The sequence below is a fragment of the Montipora capricornis genome, chromosome 13, assembly GCF_036669925.1.
Source record: "Montipora capricornis isolate CH-2021 chromosome 13, ASM3666992v2, whole genome shotgun sequence".
Taxonomy (NCBI): Eukaryota; Metazoa; Cnidaria; class Anthozoa; order Scleractinia; family Acroporidae; genus Montipora; species Montipora capricornis.
Window position 1 is genome coordinate 6,546,984 of NC_090895.1, and position 24,571 is coordinate 6,571,554.

Here is a 24,571-nt window from a genome sequence, read left to right on the forward strand (position 1 = left end):
AGGGCGTCGTCACGTGTTTTCTCCCCCACGAGCTTCTACTGAAACAAGCCACACATTGCTTTCCCTTTGATAAGAAACTGTCTTCTGGAAATGACATGCGCGCTACTTAGGAGCCAATCGGCGCTGTGTAGTTCTCCCCTGGGAGGGTCAATGCGCGAACTTCTTCTGAAAGGGACAAAGCCTTTTCAAACTATTCCTCAAAAACATTAATTACTGAGTTGCCAAACCCAGTAGGAATCTGCGTTTCATTTCTCCGTATTTTATTATTTTTCTTTTCCGTGTCATGAAAAGTCTCTCCTGTCCCTCCCCCGCTATGTAGCGTCTTTGTGTGTAGAGTCTTCTGCGCATATTTTGATGGGTTTCAAGGGGGAAGGGGGAGGAGAAATGTGTAAATTTCTCTGGTGCACACAGGAGAACATTTAATTAACTTGCAATGGCGTCGAAAGTCATTTTAACGCGACTAGCGTTTTAGTGTATCTTTAATCAAAATATACCACTATGGAGCTCAAGAATGGAACATCAATTGGATAAACAAGACAGGCAGTGGAAAATAATATCTGGAATCTTAAAAGCGACGAATAATGAACTTCAACAACAATCATTCGCCCGTCGAGCCGAAATCAAAGTGAGCTGCATTTCTAATATTTTACCAAGTGTGGTGTTACCATGTACAACACTGAAACCAAATGAAAAATTCTCTGGTAACTTATGGGTTCAACAAAGACAGAGAAGAAATCGAACACCTTAAGTGGATCTGTGATTTCTGTTGTCTGGCTATTTGTATTTATTTGTACTCAACTCTGCACAGTCTTCAGGTGAAAAAATAACTGGAAATATGATAGCCAATAATTATTTGAAAGAAAGCTTTTCGTCTGTTTTGTGCTTCATTATTTAAGGAAAGGCTCTTCAGGAAAGGGTTTGATTCCGGTGAAATTTATTTTGTTGCGTATGGTAATTTGACAGGGTTGGGTTTCTTGTCTTCACGCATGCAATGAAATAGGAAGGGTTGTTTTTGCCTCTAATAGCAAATATGTTGTTTGTTTCAATAAATCTTTCGCTGGAAAAGGTGGCCGTTTTGAATCCATCATGTTGGGTAATATTCGAGCTTAACAAATTTGCATACGTGTGTTGAAATGTGATACGCGAGGAGACAGGAATTTTTCCTCTCAGAAAAAGATATGTTTTGTCATTATAGTGTAAAATGAAGTTTACTTGGGAAGCTAACAGTATTTCTTTAACTTTCTGGTTAATCCAATTTATTGCTAAGAATTACTAGACTAAGTTTATTATGCTTTTGCGAATTTTGATTGTCATGAAATTACATCATTTGAGTGACATAGCTCCTTATTACGGATATTTTTTCAACAATATATCGCTTTACGCTAACCCCAAAATATTCAGGTTGTAAAAAACGTCATATTTACTAACCATTTCTTTTGCTTTTGTGCTTCTTAGCATTGTGCTTGTTCGGGAAATAAAGTACTCGCTCAAAGCTATCTGGAACACAACATTCGATTTATTGACACACCCAATTTTCACAGCACTTGCAATTGTTTATTCTCATCTGGTATAACAAGCGACAAGAGGACGCTGTAAAAATCTACAAATTATCCGCGAATTACACTCTGAAATAAACAACTGACGGAAAGCGAGTTTTTACTCACCATTTCACGAGAACACTGTCACTACAGTAAGCACAAATCAATTCACAGTTGGAAGTTTGTCAAGCAACGAACAGGGTCACAAAACAAAAATCAGCTCCCGCCGCATGCTGGTATATCGTTAAGATTGGCATTTGCGAATCATCGCAAATCTGTTTTTGTATCTCATAGATGTTTAGATTTACAATTACATGGCCGCTCAACCTCATGATTGTGTAAATAGTTCACCCTAAAGTCAAAATAGAGACGTTTCTCAGGAACCCGACAAAGAAGGATTCCTGACCTGACAGATGAAATGTAAAATATTCAGTTAAATATTACAACAAAATCAAAAAACCAAAGATGGACGTTTCTTGGCTAAAAATAACGTTTTTTACTTTGAACACGACGAACGATTAACATTCTTTCCTGAAGTTCATTCAGTTGACACAAGGTGATCACGAGCACTTTGAATTCTACTTAAGAGCGTGTTTTGTTATCTTTAAACTGAATAAACTTAAAGACCTCAAAATGGGAGAAGACACTATAAAAAAATTGAACAAGTGAGCCAAAGGGCCTCAGTTGGCACGACATTTGGGTGACGCCCTACTTGAAAAAACCAGACGCTCCATAAGCGTACACTGGGTTGCCTGTGGTGCGTGTTACTTAAAAACAGAAGGGACTAAATTGGGTGGTATTCAACTGCAGCGTCCCAGGCAATTTTTTCAAGTCGGGGGTCATTAAGACAATTTTAGGGGTTTCCAAGAAGTCGTACCAGCAGAGGCCCTTTGCCTCACACGTTCATACGACAATTATTCAAAGTTAGTAAGAAAACCAACTTCAAAGGGTGATTGTCCCAAGACTTATGCCACTGATTGTAGCTCTAACAGTACAAGATATTGTTTTGGTATTGTATATCATTGTAGTGCCATGGTAGAAATCTTAGGTAAATAGCCCCCTGAGAAGACATGTGGGAACTAGCAAAGTACTTAACCCAGAAAGATTGAAGAAAAAAGGGAATCGCGGAACATTGGCTTCTAGGCTGACATGTTGATCATTTTCAAGTTCCCTCACAACTTCTTTCCACCACATGTTTAAGTGGCACTCTGAGCGTCTGACAGCTTTGTAATACAAAACGTCACTGAAGTTTACCCTGTCCGGTGGGGTTAATATCTGGATGGGTAACCTAAAAAAAATCCGACCGAAAATTCGATTTTAACGCTCAAAAATGCGAACTAAGCAAGAAACGGATTTTCTTAGCTTACTTTATGCAAAACAAATATTGATTTAAAAGTAAATAAGCATTGATACACGGTTTTTAGGAAGAGCAGAAGCAACAAAATTTACGACATGAAAACAACATTAATTTTGCACTGCGAATATAAAAAGTTACCATCAGCGAAAAACATTTTGGGAGGGTTTTGCTACGCTCAATTTTGTTATTGTACTTTTGGCTGCACAAGTAAGTCGCAAAAATCGAAAGTGACATCGAATTCAGCGGGCGCCGTGATCAAGTTACTAGCGAAACAGTGAAGCATCTGTGTCAAATGATGGCAAGATACCGGGTTTCCGTTTTTTGACAGTTTTCTTTTTCTTTCAAGTGTAACAAAGTTTGTCAAGAAATGTGCGAATTCGACACAAAGATCACAATCGCCCAACTCTTGAGGTTGACCATTGTTTCTGCAAAGTCAATAATTTACTGTCCTAAACGAGGTTATTTATCACCAAGTAATTCCATCGTTTGGAAATAGAAGCTACTTTATTATTCATCAGCGTCACAAGTTTTTGCTGATTTTGAGGCTCATTTTGTTGAAACTCAAGCACGCTTCCAACAGACCTGTCTATTTTCGTGACTTATGCACTTTTCGATTCCTTCTCTGTCTTTGTTGAACCCATAAGTTACCATAAGTTAAAAGACGATAATCCGATACCTAGGATGATGCGGGTGATTTTTTTCTTTCCCATCATCTGAAAATAACAGAGCTGTAACCATTCTTGTCTGAATAGGGGCTTTTTACTCTCATTGTACCTGAAGAAGCCTGATTTGGCCAGCCGATATATAGTACACCACTAAAATCAAATCTACGTTGTATCGGCTCTTGCTCAAGTTACGTCAACATCCATTTGTTATGTATATGTACATAGAAGCAATCCAATGTGAACTCTCATTGTACCTGAAGAAGGCTTGGTTTGGCCAGCCTAAATACAGTACATTGCTTAATCAGATCTACGTTGTATCGGCTCTTGCTCAAAATTTATATATTGAGTTCTTGAACAGTCACTGTACCCACCGACTGACAGTTCGCATTTTTTTCTGGCCATCTCTTCGACAGCACAAACGAAAGCTGATAGGGCCTTCAAACCACGCCTTAGCAAAGCGTTTAAATCTCAAAAAGACATGATCTCCCAAACAAGAACATAAACAAAGGATCATGGATAACTTGATAAAAGTATGTTACTCAGCTTTTCAGAGAGTTAAACTTTTCTTATTTCCCGTCATATTGGTGGTCGGTCGGCGGGCGCCACTTGTCCCACGAAAACACTGCTGACAGTTCGCTGGCAGAATTTCGTTCTTAGCAACAGGACTGAAGTTAAGAAAGATCCCCCTTAAGAACATGCTTGTGCTGTTTAATTAAATTTTATAGTATAATTGGCTTCGCAAGCCTACCCTCTCGGCAACAGCGTGTCATGAAACAACAACTACTTCCTTTCCCCCAATTATGTTAGGCTACTACCCTCTTCATTTAGCATACTGTCACATAAGGTAGTTCAGACAACTGACATAGTATATGTCTATTTCGTGACTTATATCATGACTGAATCGTAAAGCGCTCTACATGCGTGTTTACTTAGTGACAGCAGTTCAACGACGGTGAAGTCAGAGATAACAAGTACCTTTGATAGTTTTTATGCGCCCGCGAGACTGAGCGACCCCAAAAAACCCCTGTTTTCATGAAATTGCTTGCCTAGGTCGATGTTATTCTGTGGCAACTTCGTTTCTACCACAAGAGCCTCACGGTAGTGGGGTCGCGTAGCAGAAATGCTACGTTGCGGTGATAAACCTTGAATTGTTCAGGCAGTTGCCTTTAGGAAACTTCAGCGAGATCATTTTATTTTGTTTACCTTCAAGTGCTTTAGATCTCCATTCATGCGTTTTCAAGCCTCAGAAAACGTTTATCGGTCAAAAAGACCACAGAAGCATCAAAACAACGTAAAACATACACAAGGTAAACAACTTTTATTGGAATTAGTTATGCGATGCTACTAACGCGATCTATTATCATAGCACATCCAGTTTGTATTATAAAATCGCCTTAACATAATTTCTCACGGAAAAATGTATTCATCTAAGGTGGAAAAATAATTAATAATTCTTTAGGTGACAATCACTCAAGTCTATTCAAGTCGATTTTCGATCCCAGCAAGTCGTGATACCGTTCAAATGTTAACGAAATTTGACCATTATTGTCTGGTTGTGTGAGTAGACAATCGAGCAAGTTTATCAAGCATTCAGTTCACAAGGAAGATACATAATTCGTGGGAGATGTCAATCAATGAATCCATCGATCAGTGAATCAATCAATCAATGAATCAATCAATCAATCAGTCAATCAATCAATCAATCAATCAATCAATTAAAAAAATTGGGAGGGGGGGGAAGGGGAGAAGTTCTAAAGAACTTGTCACAACTAGTACGCAATCTAAGTACCGATACACTAAAACCAACCAGAATTGGCATTATTCGTAAAAAATGGACAACAACGTTGAGTTTACAAGACATGTTTCGATCGATCATCGATCATCTTCAGTTGCAAGTGTTCGTTACAGTGCGAATTTAAATTTTACAATGACTGCAAAATTCTCGCGCGCTCATTAGCTAATTTTTATTGTCAATAAGCGGACAGACACTGGCAGACACATCAATTTATAATTTATGCAATAATGACACGATACCGATTGTGAAAGTAGTCTGCCAATACGCGGACAGACACATAATTTTATAATTTATGCAATACTGACGCGATATCGATCGTCAAAGTAGTCTGCCAATAAGTGGACAGACACATAAATTTATAATTTATGCAATAATGACGCGATATCGATCGTCAAAGTAGCCTGCGGATCCACGAGGCGATAGCTGAGTGAATCCACAGCTACTTTGATAATGTTATGACGAAATTCATGATCAATACCAGTACATACGCATGAAAAACTGACATCGATTTGTTAAATGTAACTAAAAAGATCGAGTAGCTACGCATGCTTTAGCTCCCTATTTAGACTGGGATTCTCCTAGCGGATATGAGCAGCCTCTTTGAGAAACAACTGGAAACCATTAGGTGCCTTACCTAAAATTGAGAAGCAGCTCTCAGAACAGAGTCCTCGACATTCCTCAGATTGTTGCAAATATTGGAAAATGTTAGAAGTACTGTCCCTTCTCAGATGCTCACGAATGGGCGTCTAAATGTGTCGGAGTGTTTTCCCGATGAAACAGGCATTACATCCTGCACAAGTGAATTTATACACTTCACACTGAACATGTTGCGGATCTTAAATGAAGAAAAAGCGAGCTTAATGTCTAAATCGACGCCAAAACGCTTAACTAGTTTACGCAATCTTCTCTGAGCTTCTGTAAAAAAGGAACCTACGTAAGGTAACTTAAAATACTTTACGGAAACAGAGGATTGAACTTGGTCGCCATTAGTTGAGGACGTCTGGGCTCTAGTAATATACTGATTAAGTACCTGGAAAAAGGTTTTTACAGAAAGGTTTTTTTTCCAGACCAGTTGGCATTATATACAAATGTACTATTGTAGACTAAATAAAGAACATGAACCTATGACTGTGTTTATCACTTTAAATTGAATGGTCTTCGTAGTTTTCTCAAATTCCTATTTTTTTCTCTGTGAAGGTTTGCTTAATCGACCAACAAAGTGAGTAGAAAGTAAGATTGAAAATAATTTGCCCACAAGTCCCTTTATTCTGGCAGTCACGAAATTCGTTTTAAGCTAATCGACTGCAAGATCAGTTACATTAGCATACAATCTTGTGTCGTACTGACTGAGGTTCACATACGTCTGCAAAAGAGAAAAAAAGATTGTTTTAAGCTCTTCCTTGAGTATTTAAGCCAACAACTTTACGCAAAGATTCAAATCATTTCAAACACTCAAGCTAAGAGGGCCAACAACGAGTGAATATGGTAATTCTTGATAATTCACGACTGGCTGTCGAAATGGTAAGAATAAAACAGGAACATAGGTGAGAATGATTTTCTCTTTGGCAGAAAAAAAGACTAGGTTTTTCGGCTCACTTAGGTATAATCAAGTGTGCGTGCAGACAAGTACTTCAGCAGGCAACAGCTCGATAAATACCCAGAATCCTCTCTTGATTTCCTAACCTTGTGATTCCTCTCCATATCCTTCATCGTTTTCCTCAGCTTTTCAAATGTAGGTCGATTACTTGGATCTTTTTCCCAACACTTCATCATGATTTCATACCTAAGTTCAAAGATTCTCATCTCAGTATTAGTAGGGAATTTACTGAAAAACGATTTAATTATTACTCATTACCACAATGAGAAAAAGAAGCCAAAAAAAGTCATTTACAGTTTGTTATCCACATGTCTTGGCTTAGGCATTCTGTATCCTTTCTGAATTTTATCCGGAATAAGTCTGGCGTTTATGTCCGGGTATGGAGATCCACCTATGGGTATAACGTTGCAGTTTCAATTACACTTGATACCATAATGGAATTTGCATGGATAGCAACATTTCTTTAAAATCTGTTGCTAGTTATGCAGATATTTTCAAGGCATCTTTTTGTCATGTCAGTTCTCAGAAGTAACGCTTACCTACTGTTAAGATTTCGTAGAGAAGAACGCCATAACTCCACCTTCAAATAGGAGCAAAAGCAAATGAACATGTATCGGAAAACAACATCAACAACAAGAATCACCTGAAGTGAAGAGCTCAAATTCTTGGAGATAGCTACTTGGGTCGGCTGCAATACGGAATCGGAATTGGCATTAATCAGTCCCAAAAGGGAAAGTTTGACTGTGTGTTAAACAAGCATACTTACACGTCACTTTGTGTCGTGTATACGCCGTAAAACAAGGCCTCATATGCAGTCCACTTAACAGGCAACCGTCCCTATGAAGTCAAAACCATCTTTAAAGAACTTTAGAAAATGTCATCATACAACAAGAAAAATATCTGGCAGCCTCTTAAGGCCTTTTAATACCCGGCAGCCCTTTAAGCCTTTTAAGGCCTTTTCAAAATAGCAAAGATGGCACAAACCAATTATGGTCGGTCATAGTACAAATTAACTTCGCGAACTAAAATACTGTTGTAACTTTACCCGACTTGTTTTGGTATAAATATCATCCTGTTCCACATTCCTCGCCATACCAAAGTCTGTCACCTTACATCTCTCTCCTTCACCAACGAGAACATTTCTCGCTGCCAAGTCCCGATGGATTATCTATCGGAGGAATTGTGTAAGGATGTGTATTACAAAGAGGAGTATCTTAATCGACAAACATAACTCCACCAACAGTAAAGGACAAAGTACAATCAATGGGTCCATGACTGAATAAGCTCGATCATATTTATCTACAACTTAGTGGATCAGACTGTAAGATTTGCAATATTCCGGCAATCTATGCCATTTTAATATCGCATTTCGTGGTGTATATCTTCAAATTTGCCAACTACAATGGTCATCAAGGAAAGAGGTCCAATAAAACAGAACAGTATGAAAATTAAAACCCATCCCTTCTTAGGAAATGACAGAGCGAGTTTTCAACACGGGACATCCGCATACGATATTAAGTATCCAAACCATTGGACCACAAAACCTCCTTACAATAATTGGGAAAACTTTCTCTTTCAGGACAAACCTTTTTCGAAGACAAATAGCACATCCCATCAGCAACCTGCCAAGCGAATTTCATCAACTGTTCCGCTGTCAGATTGGTCTCCGGTTTTACATCCGGGTTCTTATAGTAAGTGTCGTTCAGTCCTCGGCTCTTTCTCAGGTATCCCAGGAGGTCCCCACAGGGAACATATTCAATCAAGACCATTATTGGATCTGTAGAAAACAAATTCCTTAGAACTAAGCGTGTTTTTACCTAATCCAGAGATCTTCTCTTAAAATCATACCCAATACAATTTAGTGCCATTTTTTATACTTAACAGAACTTGAACTGGTCTTTGTCGCTAAAAATCAATGTATTCACGTACTTAAATATTGCTGCTTCGCGTTGTGATACACTTGGAAAGTTCGAAACGTTCTCAAGACATCCGAATTCACGTTTCTATCCCTTTGATGCTTCTCTTAAGCTTTCCCTCCTTTATCCTGACATTTTCCATCCATATTTGTCCCTCGGATCAATACCAGAGAAAAGTGACCAATTTGCTAAATACGTAAAAGCACATAACAGATCAGTTTTACCACTTCCGGTGACACATCCGATCAGCTTGATTACATGAGGATGGGGTTTCAATTTTTTCATCAGCTCTAATTCTGACAACAAATCCTTTCTATCTGATGGAGGAGCATTAGCTAGAAGAAAAGGAATAGAAACCGCCAGTGGATATGCAGTTGACTCGGGATGACCACAAGAATTATCGGTATAAGAGAAAAAAAAAGAGACTTGTGGTTTTGAGTTTGTTCAACGAAGCCACTAAAATAACTATCTAAGAACAGGGAAAATGAGGTTTGTGTAGATGGACTAATGCACGACTCTTGTTATTGAAGCAAGTTTAATTTAATACAGAAAGACAGCAAGGCCATTGGGAGAAAAACATGTACAGAAAAACCCGCGTATATAAGAACCTAGATTTTTCAAACTTAGCCCAAATAGGTTCTTATAGAAGTGAATTGGTATTTAGTGCGATTTTAGGCTACTTAGGTTTTTAAATAGGTTCTTTATTTGATAGGGGCACTAGCGATCAGCACAGATAACTACTACAGGGCATATGTCATATCAAATATATTCCTGTATTAAATAATTATATCGCATACAGTTTAGACTAGCGGTTCCATATTGGAAGTGAAGTGCTACCAAGAGAAAGATGGTAAGCGTGAGACATGAAGATATCACATGGTATTGGAGATGGTTGGAAAAATACAAAAAATTAATGTCGTAGAATTTAAGCAAGTTTGAAGTGGAACTCTTTTTTATTTTTTATTTGAGCGTTGGTTTTTATCTTGACACATGCGTTTTTAAAACTTCGAAGTTCGCCCTTATTTTTGAAGGCATTAGTTTCTAACAGACGCAAACACACAAGAGTAACATTAACTTTAGCGATTTATTTTTACTGGTGCATTCGATTTTTTTTACTCATTGTAGATTTCTACTACTTGCAATAAATTCTAACAAACAGATAACCTGAAGTCGAGATATCAGGGCAGAAATAGGAGGCTGCCCTGTGCGGGCAGCAATAACCATGCAGTAAATTTATATTTTCAAAGTACTAGCATGTCTTTCATGTTGCATTTCCCATTAAATGCTGTGTTGCATTTCATATGTGCCTTCAGTTTTGTAAAATAAGAACCTATTAACAATTTTAGGCTAAATAGGTTCTTATAAAAGAAGCCTTAAACATGAAAATTCTAGACTAAAATGTTCTTAAATTTTAGATTCTTATACGCAGGTTTTTACTCTATGATTTATTCATAGTATTCATACACATTACCCTCAAAGCAAGCAATTAATTGTTTCCATTCTGGGGTTTAAAAAACGAGTATGAACAAATCACTGAGCTCTCGACTGAGCTACGTCGCAACCAACCTTTCAGCATTTTTATCGCTACCGTTGTTTCCTCCTGATTGGCTTGTAAGTTTTTTACTCTTCCCTGGGCAACCTGAGAAAAGGCTCCTTTACCAATCATTTTGATAACGTGAACGTCTTCGCGACTGACTTCCCAGCTTCTCCCTGACGGATGAAGTGGCATGTAGTATCCCCCTCCTGCAACTGAAGTTGCGTAGGTCACTGCCTCGTTCGTGTTTGAATCGCTGCGAAGTTCTATGTTGTCTTTCACTTCCACAGATACTGGATTCTGGTCATGATTAAGCAATGAAAATAACAAAAAATGACGAACCAGTAATTGTCAGATCTGTTGCAATGTTAAGCGTTTCCGTTTCCTATAACGTCCATCCCTATCCCCATGTTTTGCTTTGTACATTACACGACTAACAGAAGATAATTGTGAAGAATTCACGAGCCAGGAGGACCGTCGGAACATTGTTGACAGAGCACGTGGTAGTGTCGAGGTGAACCCCTTCACAAAAAGCTTATTCGTACCGTGTTCACTCGGTTTAAGGGAGATGTTTCGCAAAAAATACACTACGACAGGCTGGATATACAAAACCAAGAGGCTGACTGCAGTCGAAGGCAACCCGAAGGTTCCTTTTTCTTAGCTTCTACAGTAACTCACGGCATCTACCGTGACTCACTGCAGGGGTGGGAGCCACTCCTAGCCCGTTGCATGCACAACTTGTCCCTAGTAATACTGGTACTCATTTTATCCACCACGAATGGATGGAAAGCTGAGTGAACTTTGGAACGCACGAGCTGGGATTCGAACCCGGAGCGCTGGAATGCAGTCTGCAAGCAATACCCACTACGCTACGCGCGCTCCTACATTCAATCGTTTAATCATTTTTTAAGACAGAATTCACCTTCCACAAACATAGCCTTTTAACACGGCTTTATTTTCAACTTACCGAAGTTATAAGATCCCCGCATCTTGGACAAGGACGATGGCGCATTTTCCAGATCCCCACGGATAGAACAATAATGATGATGACCAGAAGAATGACGAATGAGTTGTAAACAGAATGCAATATAGTACAAGAACCTGACACGAGGGAAACACGAAAACACTTGTTATTCACTTTAAGGGAGAAAACCTTTTTTTAAACGATTTATTGTATTATTCCGTTATGTAAGTGAAAACTTGTTCACCTTTCTGACCTTTCTGACCTTCAGGAGGCTTTTGACTGGCTAAGAAAAAGAAAGAAAAAACTTGACTGCAGTTACTTCGTTACGGAGTAATTTCAATTGATTCAGTGGGGTTAGCTGAGATACATCGTTTGACACCACTTATCTAAGATCGCTGTCACATCTTTCGTGACGAAAACTTTTGAAATGTCAACATATTAGGCCTCTTTATCTCCATTGTCGTCTTTAAGTTCTACATGTATATTTGTTTTTAATGCAGTTACAATTATTAAAGCGAAGACCTACATTAACAGTTACACGTACCTCCGTCATCAGGCAATTTAATTGTCTTGATGTTCTCTTTAATGACAGAGCTTTCGCCATATTTGTTAGTTGCGGTAACTACAATTTCGTACGTCTTTACTCTGTCCATTTGGACAACAAATACACGGTTCGATGTGTCTTTTATTTCCGCAACTTTTGTCCACTTCTGATCATTTACATTTCTTTTGTAGATGGTGTATTGAGTTATGGCTGCTCCATTTTCTTCGGGTTTATTCCATGTAAAGGTTATTTTTTGATCTGCTATATCAGCCTTGACAATAACTACTGGTTCTGGAATATCTGTCGATTGAAGTATACAAAGGGAAAGTAACCAAAGCGAGAAACAACTTACATAAGCAAAAGCATCACCACCCAACCCTATATACCCTATATATACCGGGCTATCACCAAATTTCTGTACCGGTGTGATCTTCGAGCGATGAAGCGCTTCAAACCTTGAAAAGACATTTTGGCTAGACCGCTACATTAGACCCACAGTCCAGAAATTAAACCCCTTTGAGGAGCGAGACAGCGATATCCTGTTCTTGTACTCACTGTGAAGCCCTGTAATGTCAATAAAGACAGATAATTTAAGACGCAAAAGAATGCCATTACATTCATAATTATTCTTAGATGACTTTCTCAGGCATTTATATGTTTCACACTACCGTCATCGCGCCTGTAAAAGAGCCAGGCAAAGTATTGGTAACTCAAAACGTGCAGACCTTGTTGATAATGTAACATAACAAATCTTGAACATGGCTATACGTAATGGCAACACAAATACGGCGTCGTTTCAACAACATTCCCGCAAAACCTCAATCTATCCTTGTAGAAAAGGAAAGGAAAGGAGCATTATTTGAGTGTCTAATCGTTTAAGCGCTGGAGCACTAATTGGGGACACTGTAAACTGAAATTAACAATTAACGCAAATAAAACAAAATGTTGGTTTTTGAGGAGAGGGGAAACTAGAGTACCGGGAGAACCGAGAGTAGGGAACCATCAAACTCAATTCGTACCCTTTCCATGCTCTTTTATACCATGTCATCCTCATTTACAATTCGTTGGTACTCTATGTGCTGAGTGTGAGAGGCGCGGTGGCATCATGGTTAGTGCGCTCGACTCCGGATTGAGTGGTCCGGGTTCGGGTCCAGGCCGGGGACATTGTGTTGTGTTCTTGGGCAAGTCACGTTACTCTCACGGTGCCTTTCTCCACCCAGGTGCATGTATAAATGGGTACCGGCGAATTAATGCCGGAGGTGACCCTGCGATGGACTGGCATCCCATCCAGGGGGGAGAAGAAATACTCCTAGTCGCTTCATGCTACAGAAACTGGAGATAAGCGCTGGCCTGATGGGCCTTCTAGACTCGTAAGGAGACTTTACCTATGTACTGTGTAATGGGTGCTTTGTTGTTTTGCAGTTCACTCTAAAATACTTGTTAGTACAATTTGGCGTTCCATACTTAAATGAGGCATTATGATTTAAACGGATTCAAAGTTTGACGCACAAAATACATTAAAAATCACTTCTCAACGGAGGCTCCTTATTTTCCGTGAAAAGCAGTGTAAATTTTGGAAATACTCCCTTATGCACGGAAGCACAAATTTTCAGTTCTTGAGAGCATTTTCGTTTAACAAGGATACCATTTTTTGACTCCATAAACAGTGCAAAAGGACTTCGCAATATACGAGCATATATATAGTCCTTAACAATTTTGACCACGTTGAGACATGGAAACCAATCCTAAAGTTCTTCTTTGATCGTGAAAAAGACTGTAGTAGACAGTGAATAACCGTAAGAGTAAAAGTACTTGACAGGTCTCCGACTGCATTTCCCGCGCATTTTGATATCATTTACACGTCGTGTAATGATCACAATACGTCATGTGCAGTCACCAAGCTGAACGACCCAAAAACGATCCGCCATATTGATAACATTTTTTAAAACAACCTGAAAAAGACCAGTAAAACTGCTCGAAACGCGTTTTTAAAGGCCCACCTTCAACTGACAGGCATTGCGTGCCGCGAAGCTGAGATTTATTCAATAGCCCTTTTCACGGTTAGCATTACAAGGTAATCTAACGTGGATGCGAGGCAATTTCGGGTTAAAACTACAAAATAGCCCGAAATTGCCTCACATACATGCTTTATTATATTGTAATGCAAATGAGAAAAACTAACCGTGAAAAGGGCTACTAGATCGTTACGATAAGCAATACGAATTTCCGTAACAAAAACAAACGGTCGCAAAGCCAGTCGGTTGAAGGTGGACCTTTAAAGGATATTTTAACCTTGCAAAATTTTATTTTTTACAAAATGTATAGAGTGATTTTTATCTACCTCCTAACACAACAAGTTTTCTGATATTCTTTCCTTCTCCCAAACTCTCTCCATACTTGTTTATGGCAGTCACTGCAAATTCATACACCTTGTTCTTCTCCAATTCCACAACGACTTGACGCCTTGAAAGATCCTTGATTACTCTTATTTTATTCCACTCTCCTACTGTCTTATCGCTATTTACAATACGTTGGTAGACTGTGAACTGTGTGATGGGTGCTCCATTGTTTTCCGGCTCGTTCCACTTTACTGTCAGACTAACGTTCCTTGTTTCAGAAGGCAAACCTATAATTTCCACGGTAGCTGGGGCACCTTAAACATGATGGAAAATTAAAAAAAAAATTCACGCTCAAGCCTAATGGCAAATAAAATTAATTTGAAGAGTTAAAATTTTAAGACTGACTTTTTCCCTCCACAAGAACGCCTAAGACATAATGCCGCTTATAATTTGAAGAGATCCTTCGTTGCATCAATCATTTTCGCAGTGGAAGTATTATGACCATCAGAGTTTACTGCCATTTATCAGGTAAATCTAGGAATGAAATTCGTCTTGCGTAAATAACTTGGTGCTCTACTAAAGGGCCATTTAATATGTTTTATCATTTGTCCAACATTTCTTCGACAAAACTTGAACAGATGCTGCAAAACATTTGGTGCGACAAACAAACTTGGGAAGAGTCCATTCAAACGATCCGAATAGCACTGTATGAGTCTAAAAAGGCAACAAATGATCATGATCTAGAGGAAACAGTTGTGTACCCAGATGGCAACTAGGAAAAGCTATTGTGAAACGCAGCATTCAAGCGGTCTTAAATATGTTTAACATTTTAAAAAATAACAAACAATTGAACTCTGTGAACATGATTCAACTCAGTGTGAAGCAAGGCCTCCACTCTCTTATGGTTTGAGCAATGTAAATGACCTGTTTAAGGTGGGCCTTAGAATGTACCTTCGTACTTAGTCGTCACTTTTTTTTCATTTGCAGCTCCTTGAAACGCCTTATTCGTGGCTGAGACCGTCAGGGTATAGGTTGTGCTTTTGTTGAGACTGTCAACAAGGTATTCCCTGACGGCAGCACTTGTGGTCTCATTCAGAATGATATTGTCACCATGTAGTATGACCAAATTGTACCCTGTAATAGGACTTCCCCCATCATCAACTGGTGTAGTCCATTTTATGATCAATGAAGACGCACGGATGTCATTGTCATTTGCTGTGAGGCTTGGAGGCCCTGGTGGCTCTTTGAAAAAAGATAAAATAAACAATATCACTGTATAAAATACAAAGGGGGCTGTCACAAAGGGCTTAGTTAAGGGAAAGGGTTGCTTTGTGGAAATTGAACAGTTTTTGCCTTACTGCCTGTGCCTTATTGCATTCAATTAGAATTCACAGCTACTCCAGTGCAGAATAGGTCAGCCACTGCAACATATTTCTTCTGCCCTCTAAATAAGCAATCCCGAAGACTTTTCAGAAGGGAGGGAAAGCCTATAAGCAAACTCCAGGGTTCTGAAATCTGTGCTCCCTATTTTATGGCGGGCTAATGGCTAGGGTACAAAAATGGGCATATATTTAAATTTTCTTTCATTTAGCAATGGGAAAACTGTTCTTTGGGCAAAAATCCCAATAATTCATTTGCTACAGGAGAAATAAATTACCTTAAGCCCACAACACATTTAAGAGCCCAGAAAAGCCTCACGATGCAGTTGTTTAACAACACAACACTAATAAACTTGACCCTCCTTAAAAAACAATGCTTTTTACCTGGTTCAGTAGCATTACATTTTAAACTGGGCAAAACAAATAATGGAAAATTTTATGTACAAAACTCTATGTACATATTTTTATAATTGCTTACTTATTTGGTTCAATCTCACCCAGCGTGTAGCAGCAGCACCAACTGCGTTGCTGGCTTCACAAGTATAATTTCCAAAATCTTGATCATGGATCATCTTTGCATCCACCGTGGATGTTACTTTTGTTAGTTTAGTTCCGTCTGGTTTCGTCCAAGTGATTGATGGGGTAGGGGAACCATCTGCCACACATTTAAGTTGAACTATTTGTCCAATCCAGGACTGTTTTGTTAAGGGAGTCATTGAGGTTATGCTTGGTTGATCTGTCAAAATAATTATTGAAATAACACTGCAAATCGCAGAAACGATTGCATAGCAAATAGAGAATTTACAAAAAACGAGGTACAAGAGGTGAGAGGTACACTCAATTACGCCCAAATTTGGACACCATAAAGCACCCATTATCTTGAAGCATTAACGGTGAAAGACCTATCCCAAGGATATAAAAATGCTTTGTAAACCAAACGTCACCGTCAGCTTCAAAACCACATTAAGGCAAATTTAACTATGCGTGTGATGATCCGTTGATATGTATCTTAGATATAATTGAAAGTACAATAATTACATCATTAAAATACCTGGCAAAATGTGTTGGTTACCATACAAACTGGTAGGAACGGTTAGCGTTGTCATGTGCAAGAGTTGTCAGTATTAAGATAAGGAATAAAAATAAAAAAGTAGCAAATAATGATAATATCTGAGGCTTTAATACTGGAGATTATTGATAAATAAGTTTAAAAAGGTGTCTCACGGCCAAATATATATTACATTAGTAACAATGCAATGTCACTTTACCCTCACATCCTTGTAAATAACTATATTTTTTGCGCCTTTTTTTTGGATTTGTATTTGTTCATCAAAAGGACAAGAGGCAGTGATATATATGGATTTACCCTGTGGTGTTGCTGTTTTGTATGTACACTGCAATTTTGAGATCTAGAAGAAGGTTTTGTCTGCTATCTACAATATCCTTGTAAGAAGTGTTGGGATACTTACACCTTTCTACCATCGAAAACAGAAATGCACAGAACACCCTTTCTTTTTACTTGCCATGTCCTCTTACCCTACTCTCCCTGATGCACAGAACACCCTTTCTTTTTACTTGCCATGTCCTCTTACCCTACTCTCCCTGAAATTGCTAGGTTTTTGGGTTACCACAGATTGCCCATGAAGTCAACATTGGGGGACTGGGGAGTTGTTTAGGAGCTCAATCTTTTACTACGTCAGGCTAAATAACCGAGAGACAAACAGGATAAAGACAAGACGTCCAAATGTTGACATGAAAAATACCTTATCACGATATACCTTATTATCAAATAAACTCTTGTTCTTAGGCCATCGTAGCTTGATTAAGAAAATAACACAAACAGCGGTGATAAACATTGTATTCCAACTCATGTTTATAAAACTTGACGTTTCATATGCTAGTCAACATTGAACATGTGTGTTGACTAGCATACGAAACGTCAAGTTTTATAAAAATGCGTTGGAATACAATGTTTATCACCGCTGTTTGTGTTATTTTCTTATTATCAAAGTTATATTATTTGATAAATTTATACAAGGTAGATACATTTTAATTGAGCGCTCACAATGAACAGTTATGAAGACATCTTTGTAAACTGGGTTTCCAATGCCATTATTGGCAGTGCATCTGTAGCCGCCTTCATGTTGCCTTGTGATGTTAGTAAGTGGCATGGTGACAACTCCATAATCCTGTAGTCTTGTCCAGGTAGTGTTGGGAGCTGGGTTACCACTGGTGCTGCAGTTAAGTGTTAAGTCATTTCCTTCATCCACTGTTTGATTAGCAGAGATACCAGTGATATTTGGTGGACCTTAAAAATCAAGATATGGCAAACTTTCGTTTATCATTAATCACATCATAGTTGAGTGTTCTGATCCAATTAAAATTCGGCAAGGGTGCAAAACGTGCAAATGAAGCAAAGGCTACAAGTTTTTTTTCTTCGGCAGGTGATATACATTTTCCCCAGTGTTGTTGAAGGATGAAATCTTCCCAGAATCTCTATCGTGGTTAACGTTTCGTTTTTAGCTCTGTTAAACACAGTAGCTGTGGCTCCCTGCATGCCTTCTGTTCCAGCTTTTAGTTTTCTGGCTCGTTGCTGGTTTTCGTGTAAATGCCTCAACAGCATTGGAAATATAAGTATGGTTAGTTGTTTCTATGTAAAACTGTGCGCATCAAATTTCCTTGCTTTTACGTCTTGTTTTAAGTAGTCAATATTTGGCAGTTGTTGTTTTATTAGAAGTTTTGGTACGTAGAGTCTACTCAATGATACAGAGGAAGGGGGGAGGGGGGAGGGGGAGGGGATTCTGTGCACCTTCTTCAACCTTCTTCAACATGTAGGGACCGGAGCTACATGACATCTGAAATGATACACATACAAGGTAAACCAAGGAATTATTATCTCTCCTATAAATGATCAGTTGTTTGTGGAAATGAAAATCTTTTCCACAAAGAAAAAATCTAGAAAATTGCCTATCAGTCAAACAGTTAGTTCAATGCTGCCTCCGGATGCACAGCTGACGACACCTTGACTGGAAATGTTAAAAAATCAAAATTTTCTGAGCAACAAAATACATCTTAGTATAGGTGTAGCGTTGAAAATATTAAGTGACCCGCACACCATCACAGGAAAGCACTAACAAATGTACAGAAAATTATGAACTCTAAAAATTAATTATATTTCACTCAAATATTTGAGCAATAGCAAAAGCACCAAAATGTACCAACATTTTAAGATTTTTAATGAATTGTAACATGAAAGGCAAAATTAAGGACACCATTTCTGAACAATTTGGAGGTGGGCTTAGAAGTGTTCACCAGCCACCAGCTTACTGAAAAAAAACAATGTTTAAGAAAATACAATGTCATTTCTATAAAAAAGTAATTATTTTATTTGCCAAGGGAGGATCAAATCCTCCTGTTACTTTCACATTTCGTGGTGATTCTTGGCAAGTTTACACATGGTGCATAACCTGAATCAATTGATAGAGTTTTCAATTTGAGCATGGGTGGCGGCCTTCACAAACGTATGTGAATGAAATTTACTACAATGTTTTTGGTTTCATTGGTGAAGAGAATTCTTTGAATTAAATGCACATGGTAAGGCTGTATGTTTTCCTTTTGATTACTGTTACCACATTAACTGTCTGACTCCTGACATTTGCTTTGCTGGACAAGCTCCGCTTACACTAAATTGCAAATTTTGAACGTTCTCTCCCCTCAAGAAAATTTTGCCATCAATGTCATAAACAAGTTAGCATAATTTATGCGCCCGCGTGCATTTAAGGAATAACTTACTTGCATGTTCAAGGTTTTCCAAAGTGTTGGAATAGATGTTTTGTGGCTAAAGTTAGGTATTCAAACCATTAGCAACCTTGTGGATGATAATGGCTAATTTATATCCTTCAGTGCATTTTGAGCAAAATGTGGCTTAAGTCATGACAGACAAACTAAGAATTTTGTTTCAAAAGTAGAAAAGACAGCTCTCGTAGGAGTCAAGGAACACAGGTGGAACTTCAACTGCATTCACTGCTGAAAACCAGAGAAACTTTAAACAAGTTCTCAACGGCTTTTTGTCGACAAACCATACACGTACACAGAAAAATAGGAATGTCACATCCGTTATCATGGATAAAAAAAAGTCGTCTTGTTACAAAAGGGGGTTGTTGCTCGATCAGATTTAACTGCAGAAAATGCATCGTTTTATTCCATAACACACCTAAATACAAATCAGACTTTCACAGAAAGGTGCATACCTAACACTTTTCCTGTTATGAAATGAAAGGGAAACATTCAGATAGTCGCCTTACATTAGCATAGATGAAATGTCTATGCCGACCGGTGTCGTTTTTCCAGTGTAGTCATGATCATGTGCTTGATCCTGATTCCTGATTGCGGTTGCGACAGATTGTACCCAATGTGGTGCTTACTGAACATGATCTTGGTTTGGGTTTTCACCCCATTTCCCACAAATCCATATTTCGTGTTTGCTCCTTGGGTTTTGTTTCAGATATACCTTCAATCAGATCTGAGATTGCGAATTCCGTAAGTGGTTTTGAAGCCCTCTTATGGAAATTAGTTTTTGATCTTTCTCTTGTCTCCTCAATGCTGGTCATTTCCAAATTTGGTGAGCCCACTTTTGGCTGGAGGTGACGGGTGCTTACCATTTAGCCAAATAATCCGGATGGAATGATCGTTGCATAAAGGTAAGCGATTTTCCGAATTTAATGACCAACCGGATGAGAATGGCGCTTACCATTTACTACACAGCATTCCATCCCGCATATTTTACTCGATCTTGTGAGAAAGAACCTGGAAACGGAACGATTCTCGCAAATGGTAAGGGCATTTCCCGAATGGAATAATCGGAACGGAAAAAGGGGACTACATCTGGAGGTTGTCCACAATTTCCGAAAAGATTGACCTCAAATCGAAATTTCCGGATATTTTGGCTAAATGGTAAGCAACCGACGTGTAGCCATTCGGATTAGGTCCCATAGTCTTTTAGACATGAGTCTCTGTGCAGGGAAATATTCCTGTCCTTGCTGAGGGCTGTTTCTGTATAATACAAGGGCTAGATGAAGATCATCAACCGGAAATTTCTTCAATATGTTGTCTGCGACTTTCACAGCAGATGCCACCCTTCAATTGCTTCTACCACAACATAGAGAGTATTTTACAAGAGCGAAACTGACGGGGTGGCGTTAAAGCATGATATGGAGAGACGGGTCATAAAAGGGCAGAACATTTGCTTCGGAAATGAGCTCTTTTGTTGCAACGAATGAATTTTTGTGGTAGTTTGGCCGTACAAATGCTCCATCTTGCTTAGTCAGTTCACTAAGGGGTATGGTGAAAGCGAAGTCCACTTGTGCATTGATAACGTTTGTTTTGCGTCCATGTACTTTGTGCAGGTATGCGAAGAACTTGTCTCCAGGTTAGGTTTTGGATAGGTTGCCATCGATATCTTCCTGCTATCTGCTGCAAATCCCTACTCATCTGTTTTTTTTTTTTCGAATAGGCTTACCTGCTGTTGCTGTCCAATGATCCCAAAATTGTTGCATGTTTTCTTGCTAGCAGGGCAGTGGGATTCCATGAAATTTGTCCGAAGAAAAAACAACATGATAAAACATAGACACCTTCACACATTTGTTGTCTACAGTAGGTTGATTTTGGTTGGTATGCCTAGGTCTCTCGCAATCTTAGACTTAAAGCCCCTGAAAAACGCAAGCCCCTGGGTGATTCAAAGACACAAATACCCGAAAAATTCACACCAAAAGTGTATTGAAAAGTCGGGGGCAAGAAAATACCAACCTAGATTGCAGCAAGAAATAAATGTAATACAAATTACATGCTTTTAAAATTATAGCGGTGATGAGCTTTAGCATCAGTGAAACGAAAGCTTGAACGGAATTTGAACCCACGACTTCCGTGTTACTAGAGCAGTACTCTACCAATTGAGGGGTCAAGGTAGAAGATTAGAATTACCTTACTCACCCTCGACAACTAACTGTACATGGTCAGATATCGTGATACCAGGTGACAATGGAGACAATGTGCAGACATAAAATCTTGCATCCTCTGTTTTAAGCTTTCTGAGAGTAAAGATGACCAATCCGTTTGTACGGCTTCCAGTTACTCGTCCCACATATGCTACTGGGGTCGATAATGGCCGTGGCTGCCCAGTCTTCAGTAGTGAAAATAGAATTTTATTGGTATCAAGTGTAACTGGATTTTCTGCTTGTGAGAGACCCCACCTAATCAAACCAACATTCCCGGTGAAACTCCAATTGAACTGCAAAGAAGCGCCAACAGATCCTCTCACTGTCCTCCCTTGATAAGGGGAAATGAAACTTAAACCACCTGCAAAAGAAATAAATGCGAATAGCTGACTTATGAAAATCTTGGTTTTATTGAATGACTTATAACTGGACCATTCTATCTTTTCACTGTGGCAATTCAACCTTTATTGCCTCGTTAAAAATAAATAAATAAAATTGTTCCAACGATGTAAAGCAACAAACTTCATTTGGAATAAACCCCTTTATTAATAATACCCACTTTTGTTCCAGACTATGAATATTAAAACTGACTTTTTAAAGCATGAACGGTAAGATATTACTAAACCACAAAACAGCGAAACGAAACACTAAAACACCATGTATGACCCACCATAAATTGAAAACTCACCGGCAAAGGTTGGATTTGAGATGATTTGAGATGCCTAGTTAGGCCTAAAACAATATTTAATCTCAAAATCCAACCTTTGTCGGTTACTATTCCATGCATATTGGGATCATGCATGGTGTTTCGGTGTTTCGCTGTTTCGTGGTTTACTAATTTCCAAAATGGTAAAGTAGAACGACAAAATCTGGCGTTTACATTTTTTCAGACGATTTTAATAACTAAAGGTAAGACTAAGGATACATGGAGTATACATGTTGGAATTAACGGAAGGAAGTTAAAGTGTATGTGACAGTTTTTTTAATTTGTTTGATTGAATGCCCATTGTCCTGATAACAACTGCAAAAAAAGGTTTTCGATTTCGATTTTCTTCCCCTTGTTTTGGCCATTAAAAGACGCAGCATGTCATTTCCAGCGGGGTGCAAAACCGCGCGAATACAGAAGGGGTAGTGGAGACGATTGCGACGTCGTCTCGGGAACGCTTGTTTATATCTCTTAGTCAGGGTTAGTTTTCTCTCAAGGATTCTCAAGGACTCGGTAGCCTGATCACATTCCGCATCGAGGAGTAGTAAATGACCTAACTACTCTCGGTCTCCACTTTTCACTTGCGCCATATTATCGTAATCAAAGAACGCAAGCAAACAAACAGGGCTACCAAGGACATCGCGTCTTTCGTGACAAGAGAGGGGAAACCTGTGCGACTGAACTCAATACTTGAAACCATTTCTCCATTTCTTGTCGATCGATTTTCAAACAATCGTACTGGTGGGCCAACTCCTTAAAGGACAATAACACATCTTCACATCGTAGCTGTAAATGATTCCTCTGGTTTTTCTTTACTTTGATTTAAGCTATGCACATCAGGCAAACATTTTCTGTGTTCGGTTCTTCTTATCTATGAAATGAATAATTATAGCAATTGTCGAAAATGTCATTCACCAACAACAGTCGTGTCTCTCACCAGTACGATCTTGAAGAGATTACCTAGAGCAATCAAATTATTTCAATGTCTTATGGTTTTGATACTTATAAATGGTCGTGGATCATTCATATGTTTTCCATTCATCTCTTAAAATTAATGAACCGAAAGTCAGACGTACGCTAAAGCTATTTTGTACTTAAATTACACTTTTTTGATAAAGCCCATTTATTCTGAATATATTTTAGTCTCCTGAAGAGCTTAAATCACACAAAAATCAAATTAGCTTCATAACCTTCAGAATTTTAGAGCTAGGGCATATCATAGGCGTTAAAGAGTTAGGTTACTTGAACGTTCATGGCTTAATGACGAAAGGTTTCGTAAAGCCACCGTTGTTTCGATTTATGATCTTACCTGACCCTTGAACGACAAAAAGAAGCACAAAGAAAACACAATGTGCAGTCATCCTTCTTGAAAACCACTCTTCTAACGTTAAAATGAGGCAGACCATCGAGATTTCGTTGTGGTAGTTCCAAATTAACATTCACAGGTTCCCGAAGCTCTAAAAAGCTAGAAGTCTGACCCTTTTAACATCGCGTCTTGACGTCACGCAATTGAAAAATGACTCGTATGCGACAAGATCAATGTCTATTTGCTAATTAGAGTTCGCAATTTTTCGTCTTTTTGACTTTCCGTACCTGTATATTTTTCCCGGGATATTTTTCAGGTCCGTCTGGGAAATATACTCGATTTTCTTTTGATAGCCTTTAATGTTCAACCTGAAAAATGTGTTGGCATACGTCTGCATGAGCTGAATCCAAAAGGTCAATGAATTTTTTGCTTATTTTTCGAACGGAGACGAACGTTAAAGGGGCTAGGTCACGCAATTTTAGGCAATTTCAGCACTGATCGAATGGTCATAAAATTAACTAAAATATCAAAATAACTGTTCAAAACTATAGAAGAACTCTAACAAAACACAGGGAAGCCAAGAAGGGACATGGATGGACAAAACTGGAGAGAATTGAAACGGATTGAATTTGGGTAAATTTGAAAAACGTCGGCCCACCTTTTTTCAAATTTATATCAGTCTATATCAAAATTTCATTTACAAAGCTGGAAAATCATTCTCAGTTGTTATGTGGCCGTGATTTTGCAAATGAAAGAATCTTGCTCTGCCAATTTGATTTTTAGAGCTCATAACTAACAAAATTAAACAAAATTACCCAAAATAGCGTGACCTAGCCCCTTTAAGGGCACAAATTTTGAATCGAATTCTTAATTGGTTGAATTTGAAGGAAACATAAACCTGAGTTGGCAGAGAATTAGTTTGAATTCGATTCCCTAAC

The 24,571-nt window shown here is 38.6% G+C and overlaps 1 protein-coding gene across 1 annotated transcript in view; it reads right to left on the minus strand.

Moving 5' to 3' along the window:
- Window positions 1–5,404: 5,404 nt before the first annotated feature.
- Window positions 5,405–24,571, minus strand: part of LOC138030400 (uncharacterized) — a 36,862-nt gene continuing 17,695 nt past the window's right edge. Inside the window, exons 19-37 of the mRNA XM_068878316.1 lie at window positions 23,637–23,642; window positions 23,144–23,198; window positions 21,617–21,982; window positions 17,694–17,936; window positions 16,107–16,364; window positions 15,201–15,491; window positions 14,252–14,563; window positions 11,911–12,210; window positions 11,611–11,649; window positions 11,370–11,503; window positions 10,435–10,702; window positions 9,093–9,203; window positions 8,539–8,729; window positions 7,998–8,120; window positions 7,719–7,789; window positions 7,492–7,532; window positions 7,247–7,343; window positions 7,039–7,138; window positions 5,405–6,718 (exon numbers count right to left, since the gene is read on the minus strand). Coding sequence (XP_068734417.1) covers window positions 6,650–6,718; window positions 7,039–7,138; window positions 7,247–7,343; window positions 7,492–7,532; window positions 7,719–7,789; window positions 7,998–8,120; window positions 8,539–8,729; window positions 9,093–9,203; window positions 10,435–10,702; window positions 11,370–11,503; window positions 11,611–11,649; window positions 11,911–12,210; window positions 14,252–14,563; window positions 15,201–15,491; window positions 16,107–16,364; window positions 17,694–17,936; window positions 21,617–21,982; window positions 23,144–23,198; window positions 23,637–23,642 — 3,075 coding nt within the window. The 3' untranslated portion in view covers window positions 5,405–6,649. The remainder of the gene's footprint in view (window positions 6,719–7,038; window positions 7,139–7,246; window positions 7,344–7,491; window positions 7,533–7,718; window positions 7,790–7,997; window positions 8,121–8,538; window positions 8,730–9,092; window positions 9,204–10,434; window positions 10,703–11,369; window positions 11,504–11,610; window positions 11,650–11,910; window positions 12,211–14,251; window positions 14,564–15,200; window positions 15,492–16,106; window positions 16,365–17,693; window positions 17,937–21,616; window positions 21,983–23,143; window positions 23,199–23,636; window positions 23,643–24,571) is intronic.